We start from the raw sequence: 20542 nt of genomic DNA on the forward strand, positions 1-20542 counted from the left end.
ATTTTCTTTTGTTCTTTAGATTGAACTACAAATAACAGCTGGAAAAAATACCCTCAAAATGTAGCTGTGAGTAATGTTGAGAATGAATTAAAAAGAAGAGGAAATTGAAAGATTTGTTGGTTGTTTGTTTGGTAAATGCTTAGAATCAGAAAGAATCAGAAAACCTTTATTGTCCCCTGCACATAGCAGTGGAAATTTTTCTTAGACGTGTGCATACGTGCACAAAAGAAACATAAAAACACACTGCGATGCCTGTCAGAGCCTTAAAAAGAAACAGTAAATCAATCTAGTATATACTGTTATTTTTCTGCTCCTACTGTGAATTGCTGATGGGATTTCCACGGTGAAAAAGATGCAAATTAGAGGAAAGTCCTACAGCAATCCTCCACGAACACTTGTGTTGTGCTCTCATATCTCCTTGCTCACACACATCCTGTGCACACACACAACACTGACCTGCACCTCCTCTCCGTGTTCACCAACAACTTCAACCAGCCTGGAGAGCAGGTCGGACACAGCGTGGGCGGAGACGGGCTGACGGAGAGCTCGGAACACCTGGAAGGAACGGCCGGCGTAGTGGCGTGATGAACTGCACAAGGCCGTCTGCAGCGCCACGTCACTGAGCTGCTGCTCCAAGTGGAAATCTAACAAGGACAGAGGAGAGGAGATTATCAATGAAAATTACAATTATTGAGTGGCAGAAAAAGAACTGCGTAGTTCATTAATATTTATTGATAGGAATACTCTGGACTGTTACCTGACTTGGACTCTTTGAACACAGACACCACATGTCGGAGAAAGTTTGTCAGCTGCCCGGTGCTTTTAGAAATTTGGTTCTTTGGTGAAATGTCCTCGTGGCACCACAGTGGTCCATGTGCTCTGTGAAAGTTAGTAATACAACAAGCATTATATTGTGTGTTTGTCATTATGCAATTTTGCAAGATGACAAATACACCTGGAATTTCTAATGTGTATATTTAATCATGGCAAAGGTCAGCCATGTCTAAATCTTAATATTAAATCTACTACTAAGAATTTGTTGCACTACATATACAGCACCACTAGGTGGTAACCTACATCAGGAAATATGAGGAAGCACACAAGTGTTTAAAAAGCCTTAAAAAACACTTTCTGGATACATGCTGCAAATTATTTTAGCACAGGAACTATATGCGCACCTTGTAGATAAAAACTCAATGAGCTTGTTAGTCTTCTCATCCATTTTATTGGAGGCCACAAGCTCCTCCATCTCCTGTGAGATCTCAGGCAGGTTGTTGCTGCTGCCCCCCAGGCTCAGACTGGACGATGTAGAGGAAGAACTCAGACCAGAGTCTGGAACAGGAGATGCCTGACACTCACGCAGAAAGTCGAAACCTCCTGAACAGAACAGAGGGACAGGTGTCTGATCAGAAACAGGTCACGGCGGTTCGTTTGACTGTTTGATTTAATTTCACTGACGGCAACATGCAACTGAAGATGGGAGGAGTTGGGAGTAGCATGACCTGCGTTTCAACAAGCCCGTAATTTTATTCCAATTACCTTTTTCAACTCTTAGTGTTTATTTAATGTGGAGGAACTATTAAGTCTAACAACTAAATTGCTGCACAACTAACATCCTTTTTGTAAACTGAAATGGTACAGTACAAATACAACAAACATGGGAGTGAATATGTTACAAAGACTGAGATGAAAGTGGGATGTTTTCTTTGGGTCCTCACAGCTTTACAGTGTTGTCACTGAGGTATCATTGTAAATAACACTATTTTTAGTACACAAGTTGTGTTCAAGTGGCTGAATGGACAAAGAAAACTCTGGACATTTCACAATGTCTAGACATTTGCTAAACAAATTATCAGTAGGGGGAGGAGGGGAGCTGACCAGCCTATCCGAGCATGAGCAGATGGCCCCAATTTGGGCAAAAGGATAAAAATAGCAGAATGGAATGCTTTAATCAAGACCTTTGATGTCCTCTGCGCCCAATATTGTTTTTGGCACAGAGTCCAAATTTTTTCTCCCCAGATAAGAAACTTATCTCTCCTCCGAAAGGAATGCTAGCCATTCCCTCCTGATGTTCAAATTTGTCTAAGCTAGAAAGAAGAGCAATGTGTCAAGTGGCAAGCTGCGCTGGCAACTGGGCCCTGGTCTACCCCCGTTATTCAGTAAGCATGAATATATTGAGAAAACTCACTAAGGTGAGTATTACAAACTATTATGTCTACAGTAGATCTTTACCTGAGGGTAAATAGTCCGGCTGAGGGTTTGGTTTGCATGTAAGGGTCTTGGTGCAGTTGATCTCGCGTGTCTGCAGTAAGACTGATGCAATGGCCTGGAAGTTGTTGTTACAGGACAAAGTGATGAGCAGGTGGAGGAGGAGACGTTTGCTGTGCTCAAACACCTCTGGACGGTAGTGGTCCATTCCTGGGAAAAGGAGCATACTCTGTGTTGTTTTATTATGGCATGGACCAATTGTTTTTTTTTTTTTTCAAGTTCACCTCCTGGTTTCACAGCATTGATCTCTGAGCCTATAAAAAATGAAACTATCTAGCTGAAACTAAATAATAAATAAAATCCAAATAAAATATAAATAAACTAAAATAAAATATTTCTACCAGTGGAGCAACTTTAACTGAATTCTCTTACGTCAATTTAAAGGTTGATGCATCTATCATAATGGACTCTTAATGCTCAGCCACAAGGGTTGGACTGTATTACATCAACTATGTTCATGTGTACACAGATGAGCTTTACATGGACGACTGATTGTAGTGTGAACTCACCCAAAAACAAGGCATGTAGCAGTAAAGGCAGGTGCATGGCCCAGTCCTCTCTCACACTGTGATCCACCACCATCTCTGTCATGAAGATGACTGCTATATTACACCTATGGCAAAGAAAGTAGCATGTCAGTTAAATGTCTTTTTTCCAGAAAAACACAAACTTGTCGTGATATACAGTAGCATCAGAAAGAGAAACATGCTTTTGGGTAAAAGATGAGTTTCATCTCAGATCTCAAATATCCCCAGAAAGTCTTTACATAGTCAGATGTAGCAGTTTTGTCTTGACACTTTTAATTGGATAAGGATGAATGAGCACATTTGCATGCAGCGGCCTAACCTGTGCAGTGGTCCTCTGGGAGTGATAGTCTCTGGCAAAAAGTCCACCAGCGGAGCCCAGCATCCCCCGCTAGGAGGCATGGGCAGAGGATGGGGCTGGTTGGTCTCAATGACGACCATCAGCCAATCAGCATAGGGTGGCAGTTGTTCCCCTAAATAGTTACAGAAATATACAATGTTCACATTTGTCCTGCCTGACATATATGGTGTACACTAATCAAATGGAATATATGGGCTCTTATATATATATATATATATATATATATATATATATATATATGTATATTTGAAACTGTAATGTGTTATAGGTGTGTACGTGCATGTGGGTGGGAGGGGTGGGGGTTAAGGTGTATTGTTGTGTAGCGATCTGTGTTATCTGTCTTAATGTATCTTAATGTAACTTTTTATATACCTTTGTTTTATGTTTTATTGCCATGCTCCATCAGGCAGGGGGACTGCCAACGGAAATTAGCCTTCTGGCTATAATTGGGTGCATTTACATTTTATCCTTTTAAAATGTTCATTGATGTACATTGTCCCTCTTAAACAAATAAAGGAATTAAATTAAATTAAATTAAATTAATAACTGGACATTGCTCACACCATAATGTCACTGATTCAATTATGAGGTGTTGTTGTCAAAGGGGTACTTCAGGGTGCTTTTCATTGTCAGATTACTCTTACACACTTAAGTCTGCATGACTAATTCAGCCTGAGAGGGTGTAACAGACCTGTTTTTGGGTCACTGGCAGCAGTGCAGAGGCCCTGGGCTCCACTACTTTTATTTCAGTGCCAGTTCTCACAGAAGCCTTTTAAGAGCTCCAGGCTGCTCTGCATTGCTGATGCATTATCAATGACATCATGCTGGTCACCATCTTACCCTCCCACCCAGCCTGTGTATTGCACACCCAGCAGCCCATGATAATCCCCCGTCCGGTCCTGAAAAACACTCACCCTTATCATCATCATAAGATCCTCCTGAGCTGTTGCTGTAGCGTGATTCCAAGCGGTTGTGTGCACGCATTATGTGGCTAAGCCTGAGGTCAGAAAAAAACAAAACAAAGAAATCATCACAAATGGGTCTTGCTAATACAGTAATTAATCAAATGACAGTATGTAAGAATGCTAGTGTACCTCTCCTCACTCTCCTTTACAGCCTTGGTATCATCTGTGTCAGGAAAGCTCTCCTGGCAGGCAACAACTGTATTGCTGCTTGATGTGGTGCCTGGGAATGAACCAAAAAAAAAACATCCTTATGTTTTACTGTATGTTCAAGGAAAGTCAACCGAGCATAACCTTAGCACTGTGATCTTTCCAGATATGGTTTCTTAAAATTGGCCACTAAGGGTCTGATCTACTAAGATCCCAGATAAAGAGCCCTAAATTGTGTGCTGTGGTAAAATTTTGTGTGTTTGGTTAGTGGGCGTTTTGCGGGTGATCTACTAACAGCACGTGCAAACTGCAGTATTCAAATGAGGGTTGTGCGTGTTGGAACCGCTTCCACCATGGGGAGTTTGGAAGGAGAGCTGGGGAAGAGATGCTCTGACCAGTGTTGAGCAGCAGGTGCAGTCCACTGTCTATGCTGAACAGGTAACTGGGATACTGGCTGTCATTCATCGGACCAGAGGTGCGAGCTATGACACAGAGCTCAGACGGGACACTCGGGCCACACTAAATGCCCTGACAAGAGGGATCAAAGACGGGGTGAAAGTGGTGATGAGGTGTCTCAGTCCTGAGCTGAGCAGCCAGGTACTGGAGACGGAGGAGAGGAGTGCAATGGAAGAGAGACACACCGCGTGAACGACACCTGAAAAACGAGAGTTTGCTGGAATGACCCAGAGGATACGGTTTGGTAAATCACATTGTGTGCACTAAATTAATCTATTTGCATTGATTTGCTCCCAATATTTTGCGTGTTCTGGCAGAAACGCCCATATTGCATTTTCATTAAGGCAACGTGCTAAATGGACTGTATGTGTTATTTAACCCCTTTGACAGATGCAGCCCTCGGGTACGCCCAGTTAGTAGATCAGCTTCAGCATGTGTTTTTATGTGCAATCAAGTTTTGCGCACGTTTTTACACATACAAACCTTTAGTAAATCAGGCCCTATGTGGTTTCACTGGAGCTGCTTTGATTTTCTTGGCTGGATAGTTTTTTCCAGGAAAAATACAAATTCAGATTCAGTGTAGTTAAATGTACCTGAAGCTGCTGTGGAGACCTTGCTTGTGGCAGTGAAGCGATAGAAAGGGGGGCTGTCACAGTGCTGCACCACAGGGTTGACTGGATCCGTTTGTTGTAACTCAAATATCAACTCCTCCATGGTTTGGATGGTGTTGTTTCGGCACAGGTAGATCACCACCTTCTTGATCTTAATAAACAGATCACAGAACGGCAATGAGAGACTGGAAAAAAAAACTGTAGCTATATAATATTTTCTGGTTGGCCTAAATGATATGTCTTACATATGGCAGGAGGGTGGTGTCACTGCTGACACCACATAAGCTGATGAGAAACTGTAGTGTGGTTCTCAAATTGTTGCTCCACTTGTCATTGCTGACTAAAGCATTCCAGGCGTTTTCCATCTCCGGTCCAGGGAGGTCGTCTCCATACTGACCAGAGGGGTTAATAAAAGAACATAGCGTCATGTTAGCTGCAATGACCTGATATTACCGACGCTGCTTCATCACATGATTTTTACCTTGGCTGTCATGAACATGAGGTTATTGAGGACCATAGACGTGGCTTGCAGGGACCCCCAGCCTGTGCCTCTCAGTTGATGTGATGAGTTTGTGCTGGTTGTACGGCTGGGAGCGTCATAATCTGAGGTGCACGGAGTGAAGACCGGGAGCAGCAGGCCGCTATCCACCAGTTCGATGTTACCGAGCCAGGGCAGGAGGTAGGTCAGCATTATCTGCCTCCCATTGGGATGAGTGGTGGGGAACCTCTGGCTAACCTCTGGAGCAAAGCAGAATAATGTCAGTGTGTAAAGTCTACAAGGAAATCAAGCGCATACTGTACACTCAGTTGCACCATAATAGCAAGATTAATCCTGAACCCCAAATGAATTCATTTTAAAATGGAGGAGTTAAGCTCTCAGTGTTTCTGTGGTCAGTGGGAGTGTCCATAGATACATAAGTCAGGGAGAGGAAGTGATATTTAGTGGGCAACCATGAGAAGATGACAAGCCTGTGAGAATATTACAGCAGGCTTACAGTACATACACACCCACCCACATGCATACTGTAGCAGCACATATATGAAGCAAACAGCAACCTGAGAATAGAGGAAGCGTGAGCTCAGGGTACATCCTAGCCAGCTGACTGGACAACTGAGGCAGGGAGACACTGTACAGAGGTGGCAGTGGCCCATGGGTGCCATACAGGATGTTGTTTGGCTTCTGCTCTGCAATCCTCTTAGAGTATACGAACAACTTAGCCTCAAGAATCTGTCCAAAGGCAGAGAGGAAACGTGTCACTGAGATTGTAACCACATAAAAGTACACAGCAGAACGACAATATGTGGTCGTGCTTCTCACCTGCATCAGCTGCATTGCAATCTCATAGATCTCTCTGTTGGTGTCCGATGCCTTGAAGAGTACCAGGTTCAACAGTGTCACTATGTCACCCTGGTAGTTTCTGCTATTAAAGAGAGAGAGAGAAAGTGAGAGAGAAAAGAAAACGCATTAAGAAATCAATACAAGTATTCCATGTAATACTAGCGTTAATACTTCTGAAATGAAGCAAGAGGGAAAGGCCAACTTCAGTCAACAGTGAGCCCTCTAAGAGGATTAGATGAGGTGACACTTTGAAGCCTAAGCTAATTTATCAGTGGTTTTCCCCTTTCGATAAGAGATCTGGATGATCCAGTAAATACATTATCTCACCTAATGAGGCAAATCAATACTTAATTGCATTTCAATAACATGCACCAAAAAAAGGGGGTAGTCTCGAAAAAGAAAGAAGACAGAAATACAGCTAGCCTTAGCTTGTTGGAGGAGACGACGGAGAGACTGTGAGATTTTGTACCTGCTGCCACACACTGTAGCGATGGCTTTGAAACAGCCTGAGGCGAGCTGGTAGGAGCCAGTGTAGCAGCGATCCACAGCCCAGTTGAATAGGTTGACCTGGTCGGCATTGAGCTCCAGGAGCAGGATGACCACTTCACAGCCAAGCTGATGGACCTGAGCCAGGAGCAGATACCAGCACAGACTCCCTTGAGATTTTTTTAAGGATGCTCTTTATTCCTCATTTGACATTATTGATTTTCTGAGGGAACATCTATTCAGAAAGATTCAGGGATTCAGTGTAAAATGATTCCAATAGCTCTGCTTCTTTCACATAAAACATATATTGATATTAAATAAATAACAATGGCATGTAATGAAAACATGACTGTTTTAGGTTTTTCTGAGGAAAAATGTGTAAAATAAACATGCAGGTGTTTTATCCTGTATTTGAGTCAAGTGGAATTAAGACAATATGAGACAAATTTATTTTGAAACAAAACTCCCCTTCACTACTTGCCAGCACTTGGCGAGGTCTAGTGCTGGGCTTTTACAAAGCACCCTTCAGCAAGCTATCAGAGGGATGTTCTGGGTCAGCTCTTTGTTTAAATGCATCATGGTGATAAAGTTTTGGCTACATACCCGCTGATCCTGGCAGGCTAGTATATTATCCAGCCACTTATAGAGGTATCCGTCTGGAGAGAGGCCAACGTTATCAAACACAGGCCCACAGCACAGCACGGCAGACATGGCCTGGAAGAACAACCATCAGTCAACAACAACATATGTCAAGATCTCATATAGTATAACGTTTTAAAGTATGCCACAGTCTTTTTTGATTATAAAGAGGGTCTTGGTTCTGTTAAACAAAGCCTCAGTCCACAGAGAAACACACATAGCCTGTGTTCAGATAGTCAGATAGTCCCTCAGGACTTCTGTAACTTGTGTTTGCCTGAGATCTGCTATATTTTTATTTGATCACCCAGGAAATAGTCAGTCAAATAAAAGAGAGGCTCAGAGCCTCCTTTCCTCTAATTGGCTAATCAATATATTGCTAGAGCTCCAGAGACGACAGTAATGTAATGTATAAAACTACGCTCATATGTTTTTTGGCACAAATAAATCTTATTCATTATTTTAACATCAAGTAAAACGCAGCAAATGTGAATTACAGAATCTTCACAGGTTTAAACATCCAATATTACAGACAGACAGACTGGTCGGATCATCACGAAATAGTGACACAGGTCTCAGCTATATATTTAGATCTTGTCATAATAGTAACAAGAAATAGTGCATGGCAACAAGAGCTGTGAATATCTTAAGTTGGTGCAGTCAGGGTTTTCTAGTTTGAGCACTCACTCACATGTGCACTTTTATTTGTCTTGTGGGTGGAGAGGAGTTCATTCCAAACAACAGAGCTTAATTTACAGAGCTATCTTGGATAGGAAAGAATGGGAAGGGATGATCTTTTCTAATGTGGCAAGAAGTGACTGGAGTGATTTGCAAACACTGCTTGATTGCGAACGGTGACAACATCCAGTTTCACAAATTATTGTTTGCTTGCAAATTACAGATAAATGTGTGACTCCTACAGGGATCTAATATATGCAAATCATCTCAAATGTGTTTGTGTCCTGATCACAATGATTCCATTTACAGCTTTTATATAGAATAATCAATATGCTATACTAATGAGATAGATACATTTTATCTTACTGTGTTAGAAATGTTGTGAAATATAGTATTACTAATAATAGAAGTGTGTGGAGGTCAATACATTTCTTAAAGTATATTTACCTTTAGGGCACAGTATTGATATCTTGTGATCTGGTGATTCCGATCACTGTAACGGTCAAGAGGGGTGAACATGATGCTGAAAGGGCCGGCCCACTGACTGAAGAGGATGAAGAGGTGATGTCGCAGGCTCTGCTGTGGAAACAGGAAGCGCCTGTGGTGCACTGGGGAGGGAGAGGAGTGAGGCTGTTATAGGTTTGTTCATTGAGAAAATGAAGAGTCAGCAAAAATATTCCAGCATCTTAAACTCATCAGCTGCTAAAAGACAACCTTCCAACATAATAATAAGATGTTGATGCCCCCTGACAGATCATTAGTCATTCACTGGGGACTTCAGAATGCTTGGCAACCAATGAGTCATCACCTGTCCTTGCCTGCTCTGTTGTTAGGCTGTACTATTTTTGGATCTACTCCCCTTGGGCTTTGTCCAAATCAAGATCAATGTCAAGAGTCTTGTGCTCCATGCACTGTGTAAACCCTAGCCCAACGAAAGCCTGTTATATAATTCACAATCCACAAATGGATGACAGGGACAGATGGATTGAATTAAACATCCAGATAGAAGAAATGTAAGACATTTACTTTATTCAGAAACATATCAATCTGACCCGCAGAGCACTGTCAGTGACTGGTTCAACGACAGAGGGCTTTACAGTTGAGCTAGTTGGTGTTGGTGTTTTTTTAGTACCTGGTACACACTGGATGAGGTTAGCCACCATGGCGCTGAAGTGAGCTCGGATGTCCTTGAGGATCTCGGCGTCTTTGTCATTCTCAGCTTCCAGCACCATCCGGGTCAGATCCACGTACTCAAGGAACAGAGCGCCCAGGGCGAGGGTATCACGTTCCAGAGCTCCGTTCGTACTGAGGGATCACAAAGAAAACAGGCAGATACCAAACGAAAAGAAGTCACAAACTGAACAGTGTGTATCCATAGTACAGGGTGTTGTAGTAAATGTTATGAATTTTGAATTTTGTTAGTGAGTGTGATTCTGTCTTGTGCCAACTTGTGTCTCACTTACCTGTCACTGATGACACCAGCATCAGCCAGCAGCTCAAAGATCCGCAGCAGCTGCAGTCTCAGCAGGTCTCGCCGCTCACGCCGCTTCTTGTTCTACAAAAAGTCAATCAATCAGTCAATCAATCAGTCAATCAATCAATCAATCAATCAATCAATCAATCAATCAATCAAGAATTTACTGTCATTTTGTAAGTGTTACGTACAAAATAAAAGAACTTTTCTCTGAGATCAAACAGAAAACATAGACATCCTTCTACAATAAATAAATTAACTTAAAAAACAATACAATTCTATATACTATTCTAGCTTATAGACTATACTATACATAAATACTCTACACATACTTAAAAATGCAGTGTAAAGTGCAGTCCAGGTTACTTATTACTGTAACCTGAAATGGTTATAAAGAACAGACCTTACTGGCCCTGGTTATAATATAATGAAACATCATTCACTGACTACGATTGTCTGATACAGCTCTCTTGTATAGTGGCTATACTTTGTAACACCCCGTAGTTCATTAACAAATACACTTTAATGGTACACAATTGCGTATTATAACACAAACATGATCAACCAACCTCAGGCCTTCTCTCTAATGCTTCCTTCATTAGGGGATGCAACTCCTCCACAAGTTCCCTGTATGGAATGAAACAGTAAATGACCAATTAGGTAAATAACAACTATTCATCAAACAACTGGAGTTAACATTCAGTTCAGTTGATAAAATTAAACTGCAGCAGAGCAATTGTGTCTATTTTCGAGGAAAAGAGACTTAAGCCATAAAACATCAGATTTCTAGGAAACAATTTAGATGCAGTTGTAAATGGCAACAGTGCACCACTCAACTGTAATCCTCTGCTCATCTCCACTTTATATCCACACAAATACAGGTCAACATGGACTTTAATTACGGAGAAAATAATGGATTGTGCACTTATGTCCATTTCACTAGTTCTGTCTCATTAGAACACATTAGAACAACAATGCAGGTTAAAGACCTCTGACGCTAAACTGTTATACACCTTTAATGTCAATCAAAAAAACATTTGAAAGAGAGCAATCTGAACTGAAAACGGTTTGTCAAACACTGCGCTAATTTACCTGAACACAAGTGAATTGGTGCGACCAAAGCCCAGAACTAATGACTCTGTCAGCTCAATGCTCTCTGCCCTCATCAGTGGAACCAACTGCTTCAGTAGCCAGGCCACAGATGGGCTCCCGATAACCTGAAACAAAAAGAAGGATCAGCGAGACAAACAAATCTCTCACGAACGCTGCTAAATACACAGGACTGTTCTGACATTAAGTGTCTGTACAGTTCAGAATAGATCGGCTTCATGCTCCATTCACGTAAAGATAGCTGCTGTGTAATTTGATGTTTTGAGTTTGAATGTCAACAAGCTCTGCATGAACACCTGATCCTGGAGAGACAAAGCACTGGGGGAATTAATAAGGCCAGAAGGACAAGGAGGCAGCTACCTTGTTATCGTAGCCGCCACCGCTGTCAGGCGTGGTGGACGCGATCTCAGGTGTCGACGCTCTCAGATGACCTGGGCTCATGATACTGGGCTTGGCCACGCCAAAGCAGAGGATCAGGTAGTTTCTCCACAGGGTTACATAATTGTCCCCACTGCCGGAGGTGCTGGTCTTCTTTGCATACACTGGGTTACTGGTGAATCATTCAAGAGGTAGATATAATTAGATGCTTATTTTAATCTCAGCCATTTTCAGAGGACAACTTGAGGAGGAGGAGTTTTTAATTGCAATAGGGAACTGGTATCATGTGGCTATGCTAAAAACAGGAACACTATATCGAGATGTAAAGAAAATAGAGCATAGACAACAGAAGTGACCTGTGTTCTCTCATGAACTCACTCACTTTGGGTCTACCAGGGGCATGAGCATCTGCATTCGAGTGAAGGCGTAGGGCCAGGCGTAACTGAGAGCGGTGGGACAGTGCTTGGGCAGGTTGTCCTGTCGGAGGAGGCTGTACACACACAGCACCCAGGGATCCTTCACAGACTGGGCAAAGATCCACACGTGTGAGGGGCTCCTAATGTCATAATGACTGTTGACGAGGAGTGCGTTCCACTCCACCAGCCACTGGAGGTCCACATGGTGGCCAGCTGGCAGTGCGGCCTGGAAACAAGCAAGAGGAACAGCGGGGGCAAAGGTCAGAGGTTATGACTGAATTAGATATACAATTAGAAACATGTCTTTCATCTGCCTATTCAACAACCTCATGCTTAAGAACAGGGGGAGGGAAAACCCCAATTGGACATATTTAGAAACACAATTCAATAATGAATGTAAAGACATTTACTTGTTATCCCATTCTCTATAAAAATCTGTGCTCTCAGCATCAGGTTGACAGCTCGACAATTATATAAATGAGAGTCAAAAGGCCGACAGCTGCTCAGTTCCAGCTGTTCATTCACTTCTTACATGTTAGATAACTAAACTGAGCTTCTGTCTCACAGACAACATAGAAAAAAAAAATCGCTGTATTTTAACTTGTGGTTAATATGCTTAATGGCACCTAACAATGTTTGCATGACACAACTCATGAACATCTCAGGTTTCTGGCTGGGAGTCACATGAAATTTGCACAGTACACTCCGAGAGAAATCAGAGGAAAAGTAAAACATAGGCAAATAAACTGCAAACACATGTTCATTGAGACTGTGGGTTTCGGCTGCAGCAGAACCACACAAACAACTTACTGTGTCGGAGACTGCAACGTTGACAAAACTTTCCAGGATTACAGGGCTGAGTTGATCCATAATCTCTATCATTGGTTTATCATCATCCTGCAGTCGACAAAAATAAAATCACTATCTGTAAACCTCAAAAACCAAATCTCTGCTATTTTCTGTCACCCAAGTTTTTCTCTCCCCCGGCTTTACCTCAGTCTGTCCAATGGTCATGAAGAGACTTCGTATCTCTTTGAGGATGGCGATAGCGAGTCTGCGAGTGCTCAGCTGACAGGAGCAGAGCAGCACAAGTGCCAGTCCCTCTACGGCGTGAAGCACGGTGGAGTGAGGTCCTCGCTCGGGAGGGATCTTCATACTTGAACTGGTCTGCAGCAGCTGTCATGTAAAAATGCAAATAAAACAAAAGCTAATTTCACATTTGCATACATACATTTGCATTGGCGTTTGCATTTCAGGTACAAAACAACATTTGTCAAATTGTGATAAGTCATTCCTGCACAAATATGTCACGTCATAGTTGACACAAAGTTGTGTACCTCGGCAGTGTGTATCTTAGCAGTGTCATAACTCCTCCCTGGGGCAGCCTGGGTTAGTTTCCACTGAGTGAGCAGTTGCAGCAGTAATTTGAGGGATGTATCTAACAAGCCCTGGTGAGTGTCCTGAACTTCACGCAACAGGAAGTTAGTGAATCCAAACAGGACGTCGTCACGCCAGTCTGAGAAATCCACCAGCAGACTTTGCAAAGAATTCTGGGCTATGAGTCGCAACTCATCATCCATGTGGATTGTCAATCTGACAAAGACAGATGAAAAAATGTCAATAAGAATTATAGTCATACAGAATCCAGTCACCTATTTAAAACCAGTGATAAATAGATCCTGAATATTTATTTGCATGAATAATTATTGGCAACTTAACAGCAAATTAACAGCAACTTTTATCTGGCACAAATCTGTCTGTCTGTAGACGAAAAACCTTACTGACGCAATTCTTAAATTTTACGGCCTAAGATTTGCCTGTTACATATAAAATCTGTCAAGTTTGTCCCGTTTGTTGTAAAACTAGATGGAATTCTCTTTGAGTGGGTATCAACAATAATTGCCTCTATAATCTATAGTCCTCCTTGTGCTGAATGTGGATGTAATAGCCATGATGTTTGAACACCTTATTAAAATGACATCTAATAATAAAAAGGCTGAAGACAAAAGCTGACATAACAGGAAATTCAAGTGGAGCTGATTTTAGAAAATCCATTTGGAGTTTATTCAACACTAATAAAGCTTGAGTAAACATTCAGTTGTTTGTCATGTCAGTCAGCCATATTGTTCAGCCAGATTTGCCTTCTTTATAAAGGTGGTTTCTCCACTACAACACGTGATTTACCGAGAAAGCAGGTCTATGAGCTCCGGCTTGGACATCCCATCAGGCAGAATACGAGGAATGGCAGCAACGCATGTCCTGAACAAGTCAATCTTGGGCTTCCTTTCACCCCTGAAAAGATCAGAATTGAAGTTTTACTGCAAAAGCTTGTTTTCAATGGATTAAAATGTCAAGGAGTTTGGCAGCTGCCGTGACAGAGCGATGTGCACACATACGTGATCATGTCCTCAGGCTCCTTGTTCAACATCTGAGCGTTAGTCATCATCATGCAGCGGCCCACCTCCTTATCCAGGTGTCTGAGGATGTTGTCAATAGCCTTGCGCACATTAAAATAGTACTGTGACATCCCTGGAGGAGATGACAGAGAAAAAAACTGTTTAGATCTCTGTTGGTGCAAAATCATAAAGCTGTCAGTGTGACGAGACATTTTCAGCATTCCTGACAATTCTCTGTCTCGCTCACCAATGACTTTGGCCTCTTCATCTGTCAGCGTTTTGCTTAGGTATGTCTTCTTTACTCGCAGCGTGTTTCCAGAAGGCAACGTGCATCCAGTGTTAGGCATGGGTGGCTCGCCGTCCTTCTGCTGCAGTTTATCGGCTATGACCAGGAATGCTCTTAGACCAATATTCATCCTCTGAACACAGGAGAAACTTTGAGTTAAGCTGTAGTATAACTTTAAATTGAACTGACCTAAAGTTCCTACAGTTACAGAAGGTTAACAAGCAACATTAATGTATTATGGGCATAGCTTCAATAGTTCTATTGCTATACAACTGAGTAAAATGGCATGAAGAGGTTTCCTTTTTCTCGCTTGTTTAAGCAAGTTCAGAGGACAAGCATTATTCATTCCAGAGGATGGAAGAATTTTTTTTAAATGTTTTTTAAACACATACAAGTGAATGGTGAATGCATACCTCTGGATTAAGACTAAAGGCTTTTGCGGGTTTCCCAACACAAAGAAGGTCAAAAATAATTTCTTTCATGGCAAAGTCAAGTCTTTCCTGTAAAGAAATGAAGACAAAAGTCACTCACATACTCACAGTGAGTGCACCACACGTTGATGATTATTACATGAAATATTATTTGAGCTTCACTGTGAGCAGAATGTCATTGTGTTTACCTGTGCAATAAACTGGATAATTTTGACGAAGATATTGAGGGGCATGTCTCTTGGAACCACACTGCGGGATCCTTTGGGGAAAAGTGTTGTTACAATGGTGGTGAGGCGACTGTGGACACAGAGAAGAAAACACATTATGAGGAAGGATTAAAAAAGTTTTAAAGGCTTGTGTAAAATCACACAAAAAACTGTGGTAAACTGTTTTGTAAAGTATTCCATTGACTTGAAGTTTATTTTGGGAGTTTTTAACAAGCCTAGCTTGACCCGTCTGGGATTCCCCACATGGGCTCAAACTCATAATAACGTCTGTAAAAGGCTGATAAACCTGTGGGCCACCAGCACTGACAATGTGGTGTGACCTGACCCAAAGCATGCACTAACACAATACCTCTTTCTCCAAATGCCAATAAAATCACCAACAAGGAATACAAGGAAAAATATTTCCACAGATGTTTTCAGTACAAATAGGCATTTCAGCCCATGACCTTCATTGGTATTAACTGATAAAATAAAAACATAGTGAAAGAGACTACAACAACACAGTAACTAAGGAAATTAATACTTAAGATTAACAAATGTCAACACAAAGTAACAGTAGGATTAAGAGGACCGTATGGTCTGAAGATACACACCCCTGTGTTGCAGTGTTGCTCTCACACTTAATTCGGATCATGTAGACCCACAGCAGTCGATACAAGGACTCCAGTGCAACACGAGCCATTTTAGTGTCTCGACTCTGTATAAAATCACATTTGAAAGAAAATAAACAAGAAAGCAATCTGACAAATGGCAACCTGAAAATGACAGTTTGAAGTAGTTTGCTACATAAAAATGAAATTACTGAGACCATGGTATAAAATACAGTATGTTAAATCCTGACAACCTAACCCTGACAATATTAACTAATATCATCGTGCCATGTATATAATAAAATAATAAATAACAATGTACATTAACAAACTTCAGTTTGACAGCTAACAAATATGTTGTGTAACAGGGACGAAAATTTCAGACACAGACCACTGTTGTGTGAACTAAAGGCGGCCTGTTTGCAAGTGAAGTTACCTTCAGATTTGAGAGGCAGTTGTTGAGGAAGACATGCCATCTGTTGAGGAAGAACTGTTTCTGGCTGACACACAGCAGACACGTCACCAACGGGTAAAAAGCCTGCGTGGAGAACAGAAAGTCCTTTATTGTGCACAACTTTGTTGAAGTAGCTTCACACAGAAATACAAAAAAAACATATTGAACCTTTTAATTCCACATATAATACTTGAAGTTGTCCTTGAGGAATGAGGCATTATCTCTGAACTGCATTTGTAGAAGCGCAATAAATCGTTTTCTTTGAGGTTACTATGAAGATTTTTGCTTTTGTCATGCTTTTCACTGATGATGCATCACTTGTAAAATGTGGCTTTCAGCCAGAATCACTGCCTCTGGGTAAAGTAGACCTACTGTAAGAGTGAACTATTGTTGTCTCTCCATTCTGTCTGTGAACCACTGCGGTGAAATGCTTCACTGAAAACATCTCAGACAGAAGCTACATAACATACACTTATGTATAATGCACAACTTTAACTGTTTTTATCCCTTCAAATAGCAGCCTGTCTTGCCTCATGAATTATTTCTACTGTGGCCGCTGACGTTACAACAAAACATTACACAAGAGCAACCTTGGAATGTTTGAGGATTCACAAAGACCACAGACACCCGGGCAATGGAGGCATGCAGTGGGTGTCCGGGTGAAAACGGAGGTGTGCAAAAACAAACATTGTCAACAATCAGCCACAGTTTGTGACTGACCAGCGAGTGCTTCTTCCTGGAGGACAAGTCCAGCGTTGTGTCGTACAAGCTGTCCACAAAGTTCCTGAGGCAGGGCACGTTCACCTCGTTCTTCACGGCCTAAGACAACATAACACACAAGACACAACCCTCTTCAAAGTGAAGCTCTTTCCCTATTTTTAATTCAAATGTCTTGTGATTACCGCAGAAAGATAACCTACTGCTGCAACTGGAACCAAAATTTCGACAAAGAGACCTGCCAAGGCATGCTTTATGTCCTTATCCTTGACTTCCAGGAAATACTGGGCACACTCCTGCAGAAAAGAAAAGAGAGGAATAAAAAGTTTAGCACACAACAAAATACTCATATCACTGTCAGGAGAGACAGTCAAGGTTGAATGGCAGAAGATCCTGTCAATCCTGATGTCAGTTTGATCCAGTGTACATTTTCTACACATAAGCCAGTATTTAGGTAAGTCTTAAATTATGCAAATTGGAAAACAAATAAATTAGTAAAATAAATCAAGTGTGATTATAATATGTGACTGGTTTATACTGTAGTGAAGCGGGTTTGTTGATGTACTGTCATCATAAGTCTGTTGTACCTGCATGAACTGAAAAGAGGCTTCAAAGTCCTCGACAGGATACATTTTAATACGGAAGAACTTGACCCCCATGATGAGACTAATGGTGCTCTGGACTACATAAGGACTCTGCTCTTTCTGTCGCAGCTCCTTCAGCTCAGTCATAAACTTCTTCTTCACAGCAGGAAACCTGAGAGAGAAAAAAAACAGACACTATATGAAGCTATATCTGTACAGCTCAGTCAGACTAATCCCAAATCAGCACTTCCACAAAAAAAAAGCTCCTGTGCTCAGAGTCGTGACATGGGGAGAATACAGTGACGACACATTCAGGGAACACAGCTCCCAAAAATATCACCCACCCCCCTCCTAGTCTTTACACGCAGACTGCAAGTCTGTGCCCCAAGATGAACTCCCTGTCTAGCACCTGATCCCTGGCCCAAATTGAACCAGCGATGGGATTCTTCAGCTGGTCTAAATTTAGAAGATAATTCATCATGAGAGCTCATGTGAGCATCTCTTCACCTCTTCCCTTTTGGCTAGAACTGTACTTATAAGAAAATGAATCCAGCTGTTACTGTGTCTTGGTTAGAGAGAATAAATTGTTCATTACTTCTGCAGTCACAAATAGTGATTTAGAAACCACTTATAAACATTTCATACTCATTTGATACAGTATCAGTCTCCCAGATAGTAAACCCATCTGAATGAGTTCAATTCATAGTGAAACTCATGACCTCTTTCTTCCTTTCTTAATCTCAGATTCCTATAAATGCCTCTCAGTGAAATATCCCCTTCAGGAAATTAAGCAGAGTGAACTTCAGATGGGAGGTATGCTGGGTGCTCATCAACCATATCTCTATTTTAAGGGTTTGTTCCTTGCTATGATGATCTGAAAACTTCAAATAAACAGACATCAATTTCCAGTCCTAGTTTGGTGTGAAGGGGACCAACTGTCCAAAAGTGTGCCGTCCACACAGTACGTTCCAGTCTCCTGAACAGGGGAATGTTTTGCAGTGAGGCTTTAGCAATGATAACACACCATCATTATGTGGCATGACACCAAATCCCAACAGAGCAGAGAATGAAGATGGAAAAAACGAAAACAATCCTTGTCAATTATTACATAATGGTAGCTGTGTCTTTGCTACTTACTTGGACTGGGCTAATACTCCTATGACTTCAGCGTAGAGGTCTGCTACAGTGTGCATGTTGCCAGTGTTAGGACCATGATACCTAAGGTAAAGAAAAACAAACCTTAGAGAAATTTCAAATTAGGAAAGAGTGAGGGGAACTTCATGGAAATGGAAAAGCTCTTACCCCTCTTTGTATCTAAAGTGCTTAAAGGCTAAGTTAATGACTTCGTTGACCAAGCTGTCGAGGACTGGGTAGAGCGGCATCTGATTAAGGAAAAGAACACAATGTCATGGTGATGAATTGTTCAAAAACGGCAGCAGTAACTCATGACAACTCAGTGATGAACGATGCAGTGTTTGTGTGGCGCAGAGTAAGTCAAGTCACCTGTTTCAAGACTTCTATAAGTACAAGAGAGAAGATGAAGTCAATGGCCAAATCCCTCCTTTCAAGTAGATAATCTCTCTGCTGCTCATCGCTGATAGAGAGAGAGAGAGAGAGGAGAAACAAGAGCAGCGGGTTTACCACAGTCGTACAGTGCACGTTGGCTTCACTATCACATCTTTTTGTTTATTCTACTGGTGACACATCTTTGCATGCAGAAATGGAGCAAACAATTCTCACTTTTTGGACTTGGTGTTGGCTCTGGGTCGGTACTCGTGCAACTCCTCCTCGAGTCCATTTTGTCTTTTGTACCAGTCAAACAAAGTGCGCAGGATGGAGGGGAGGCAGTACTCAGCCAAAGAGCTCATGGCGCTTATCAACTGAGGGAGACAGACATACATCGTGCAAATGCATGTTTGTGTTAACAGTTGTGTTGGCAGTTAACATACCAAAGCAAGAGATAGCAATCAGTGTTTCCTTTGTTTATTTGCGCAGCAATCTGAACAGAAATCACAACAGCGATAGCGAGGATTCATTTGTTTTAACATTTTTATGTCTGTGTATCACAAAGTACGTTGGAGAGATGAGACGAGGAAAGGCCAGGGCTACACTAAGGCTGAGAAATGACACTGTAGGGTGAGCTGGTCCTCCCTGGGACCGCGCAGAGAGACAAGGTGCCCATGGGGCGGCCTCCCTCAGTCTTGGGGGAGGGAGAGGGAGAGGGAAAGGAAGGAACGGGCCGGGCACACAGGAAGGGAGGAGAGTCTGGTTGGGCCGGGGAACACAGCGAGCCCTTCATTCAGCACGAGGCTGGAGAAGAATCCTGGCTCTGTGTGGCTGCTGAATGGCCTCACGCAGCAGCACAAACACACCCCTGTCGCTGTGAAGCGGCCTCTCTGCAGAGCCACAGACCTGCTGGACACACCTAGCACAGAGCCAGTGCCAACTCGCTAAGTAAACACTCCTGCCCTTGACTGGATCTCAAAGACCTTTTGGGATGTGAGCAGGGCTTTCACCCATTAGCTCTTTCATGTTACAGTGCCTGCCTGGTACAGGAGCAGTATTTAAGACATGAACACAGGCTTGTCTACATCCTCATAAGGACAGGCAAAACAGTTCAATGTGAGAGTTTAGTGTGAGTAATGACGTAAAAAAAAAAAAAAAAAAAAAAACTTTTGTCTATTTAATGCTGCTGGTCTTGGGCTTATTATGTCCTTATTCCTGCATTTTTTGCAGCACTTACTTGGTCAAACTGAGGATCTTCTCCCCTCTGCAGCGACTTTGTTAATGGCTTCTCCTGAAAACATGTGAGAAAAAAACAAAGTTATATCTCAACTTTTGTCAATTGTATTCGTTATAGAAACTCCAAGAAAGTTCTTTGAAGTTTGGTCTGAAGTTCATAAATCTATCCAACCCGGTCCCAAGAGTGTGAAGAAAGTATTTTTGAACAGGGACTCATTACAGCCCAGCTAATGAGAGAGCCATCAATCAGTCTGAGACCAGGCATG

General features: G+C 42.0%; 1 protein-coding gene across 4 annotated transcripts in view; it reads right to left on the reverse strand.

The window, feature by feature from the left end:
• The window catches only part of LOC310995971 (protein furry homolog), a 50363-nt gene that overhangs the window by 12167 nt on the left and 17654 nt on the right, over positions 1-20542 (reverse strand). For 3 of the 4 annotated variants that reach the window (XM_083985199.1, XM_083985196.1, XM_083985198.1), the window contains exons 3-42: positions 20278-20331; positions 19275-19414; positions 19038-19128; positions 18837-18916; positions 18672-18752; positions 17538-17706; positions 17154-17246; positions 16954-17052; positions 16216-16317; positions 15783-15886; positions 15151-15259; positions 14945-15031; positions 14493-14664; positions 14246-14378; positions 14034-14141; positions 13187-13442; positions 12843-13025; positions 12660-12746; positions 11816-12075; positions 11416-11605; positions 11038-11162; positions 10515-10572; positions 9935-10026; positions 9604-9776; positions 8919-9079; positions 7761-7871; positions 7141-7295; positions 6651-6753; positions 6389-6560; positions 5814-6070; positions 5578-5724; positions 5315-5483; positions 4248-4338; positions 4068-4150; positions 3115-3265; positions 2778-2881; positions 2233-2418; positions 1179-1377; positions 758-879; positions 457-644 (exon numbers count right to left, since the gene is read on the reverse strand). In XM_083985199.1, the coding sequence (XP_083841325.1) occupies positions 457-644; positions 758-879; positions 1179-1377; positions 2233-2418; positions 2778-2881; positions 3115-3265; positions 4068-4150; positions 4248-4338; positions 5315-5483; positions 5578-5724; positions 5814-6070; positions 6389-6560; positions 6651-6753; positions 7141-7295; positions 7761-7871; positions 8919-9079; positions 9604-9776; positions 9935-10026; positions 10515-10572; positions 11038-11162; positions 11416-11605; positions 11816-12075; positions 12660-12746; positions 12843-13025; positions 13187-13442; positions 14034-14141; positions 14246-14378; positions 14493-14664; positions 14945-15031; positions 15151-15259; positions 15783-15886; positions 16216-16317; positions 16954-17052; positions 17154-17246; positions 17538-17706; positions 18672-18752; positions 18837-18916; positions 19038-19128; positions 19275-19414; positions 20278-20331 (5445 nt within the window). The remainder of the gene's footprint in view (positions 1-456; positions 645-757; positions 880-1178; positions 1378-2232; positions 2419-2777; positions 2882-3114; positions 3266-4067; positions 4151-4247; positions 4339-5314; positions 5484-5577; positions 5725-5813; positions 6071-6388; positions 6561-6650; positions 6754-7140; positions 7296-7760; positions 7872-8918; positions 9080-9603; positions 9777-9934; positions 10027-10514; positions 10573-11037; positions 11163-11415; positions 11606-11815; positions 12076-12659; positions 12747-12842; positions 13026-13186; positions 13443-14033; positions 14142-14245; positions 14379-14492; positions 14665-14944; positions 15032-15150; positions 15260-15782; positions 15887-16215; positions 16318-16953; positions 17053-17153; positions 17247-17537; positions 17707-18671; positions 18753-18836; positions 18917-19037; positions 19129-19274; positions 19415-20277; positions 20332-20542) is intronic. The other variant, XM_083985197.1, reaches the window with a different exon arrangement.

This window comes from Trachurus trachurus (assembly GCF_905171665.1).
Source record: "Trachurus trachurus genome assembly, chromosome: 13".
NCBI lineage: Eukaryota > Metazoa > Chordata > Actinopteri > Carangiformes > Carangidae > Trachurus > Trachurus trachurus.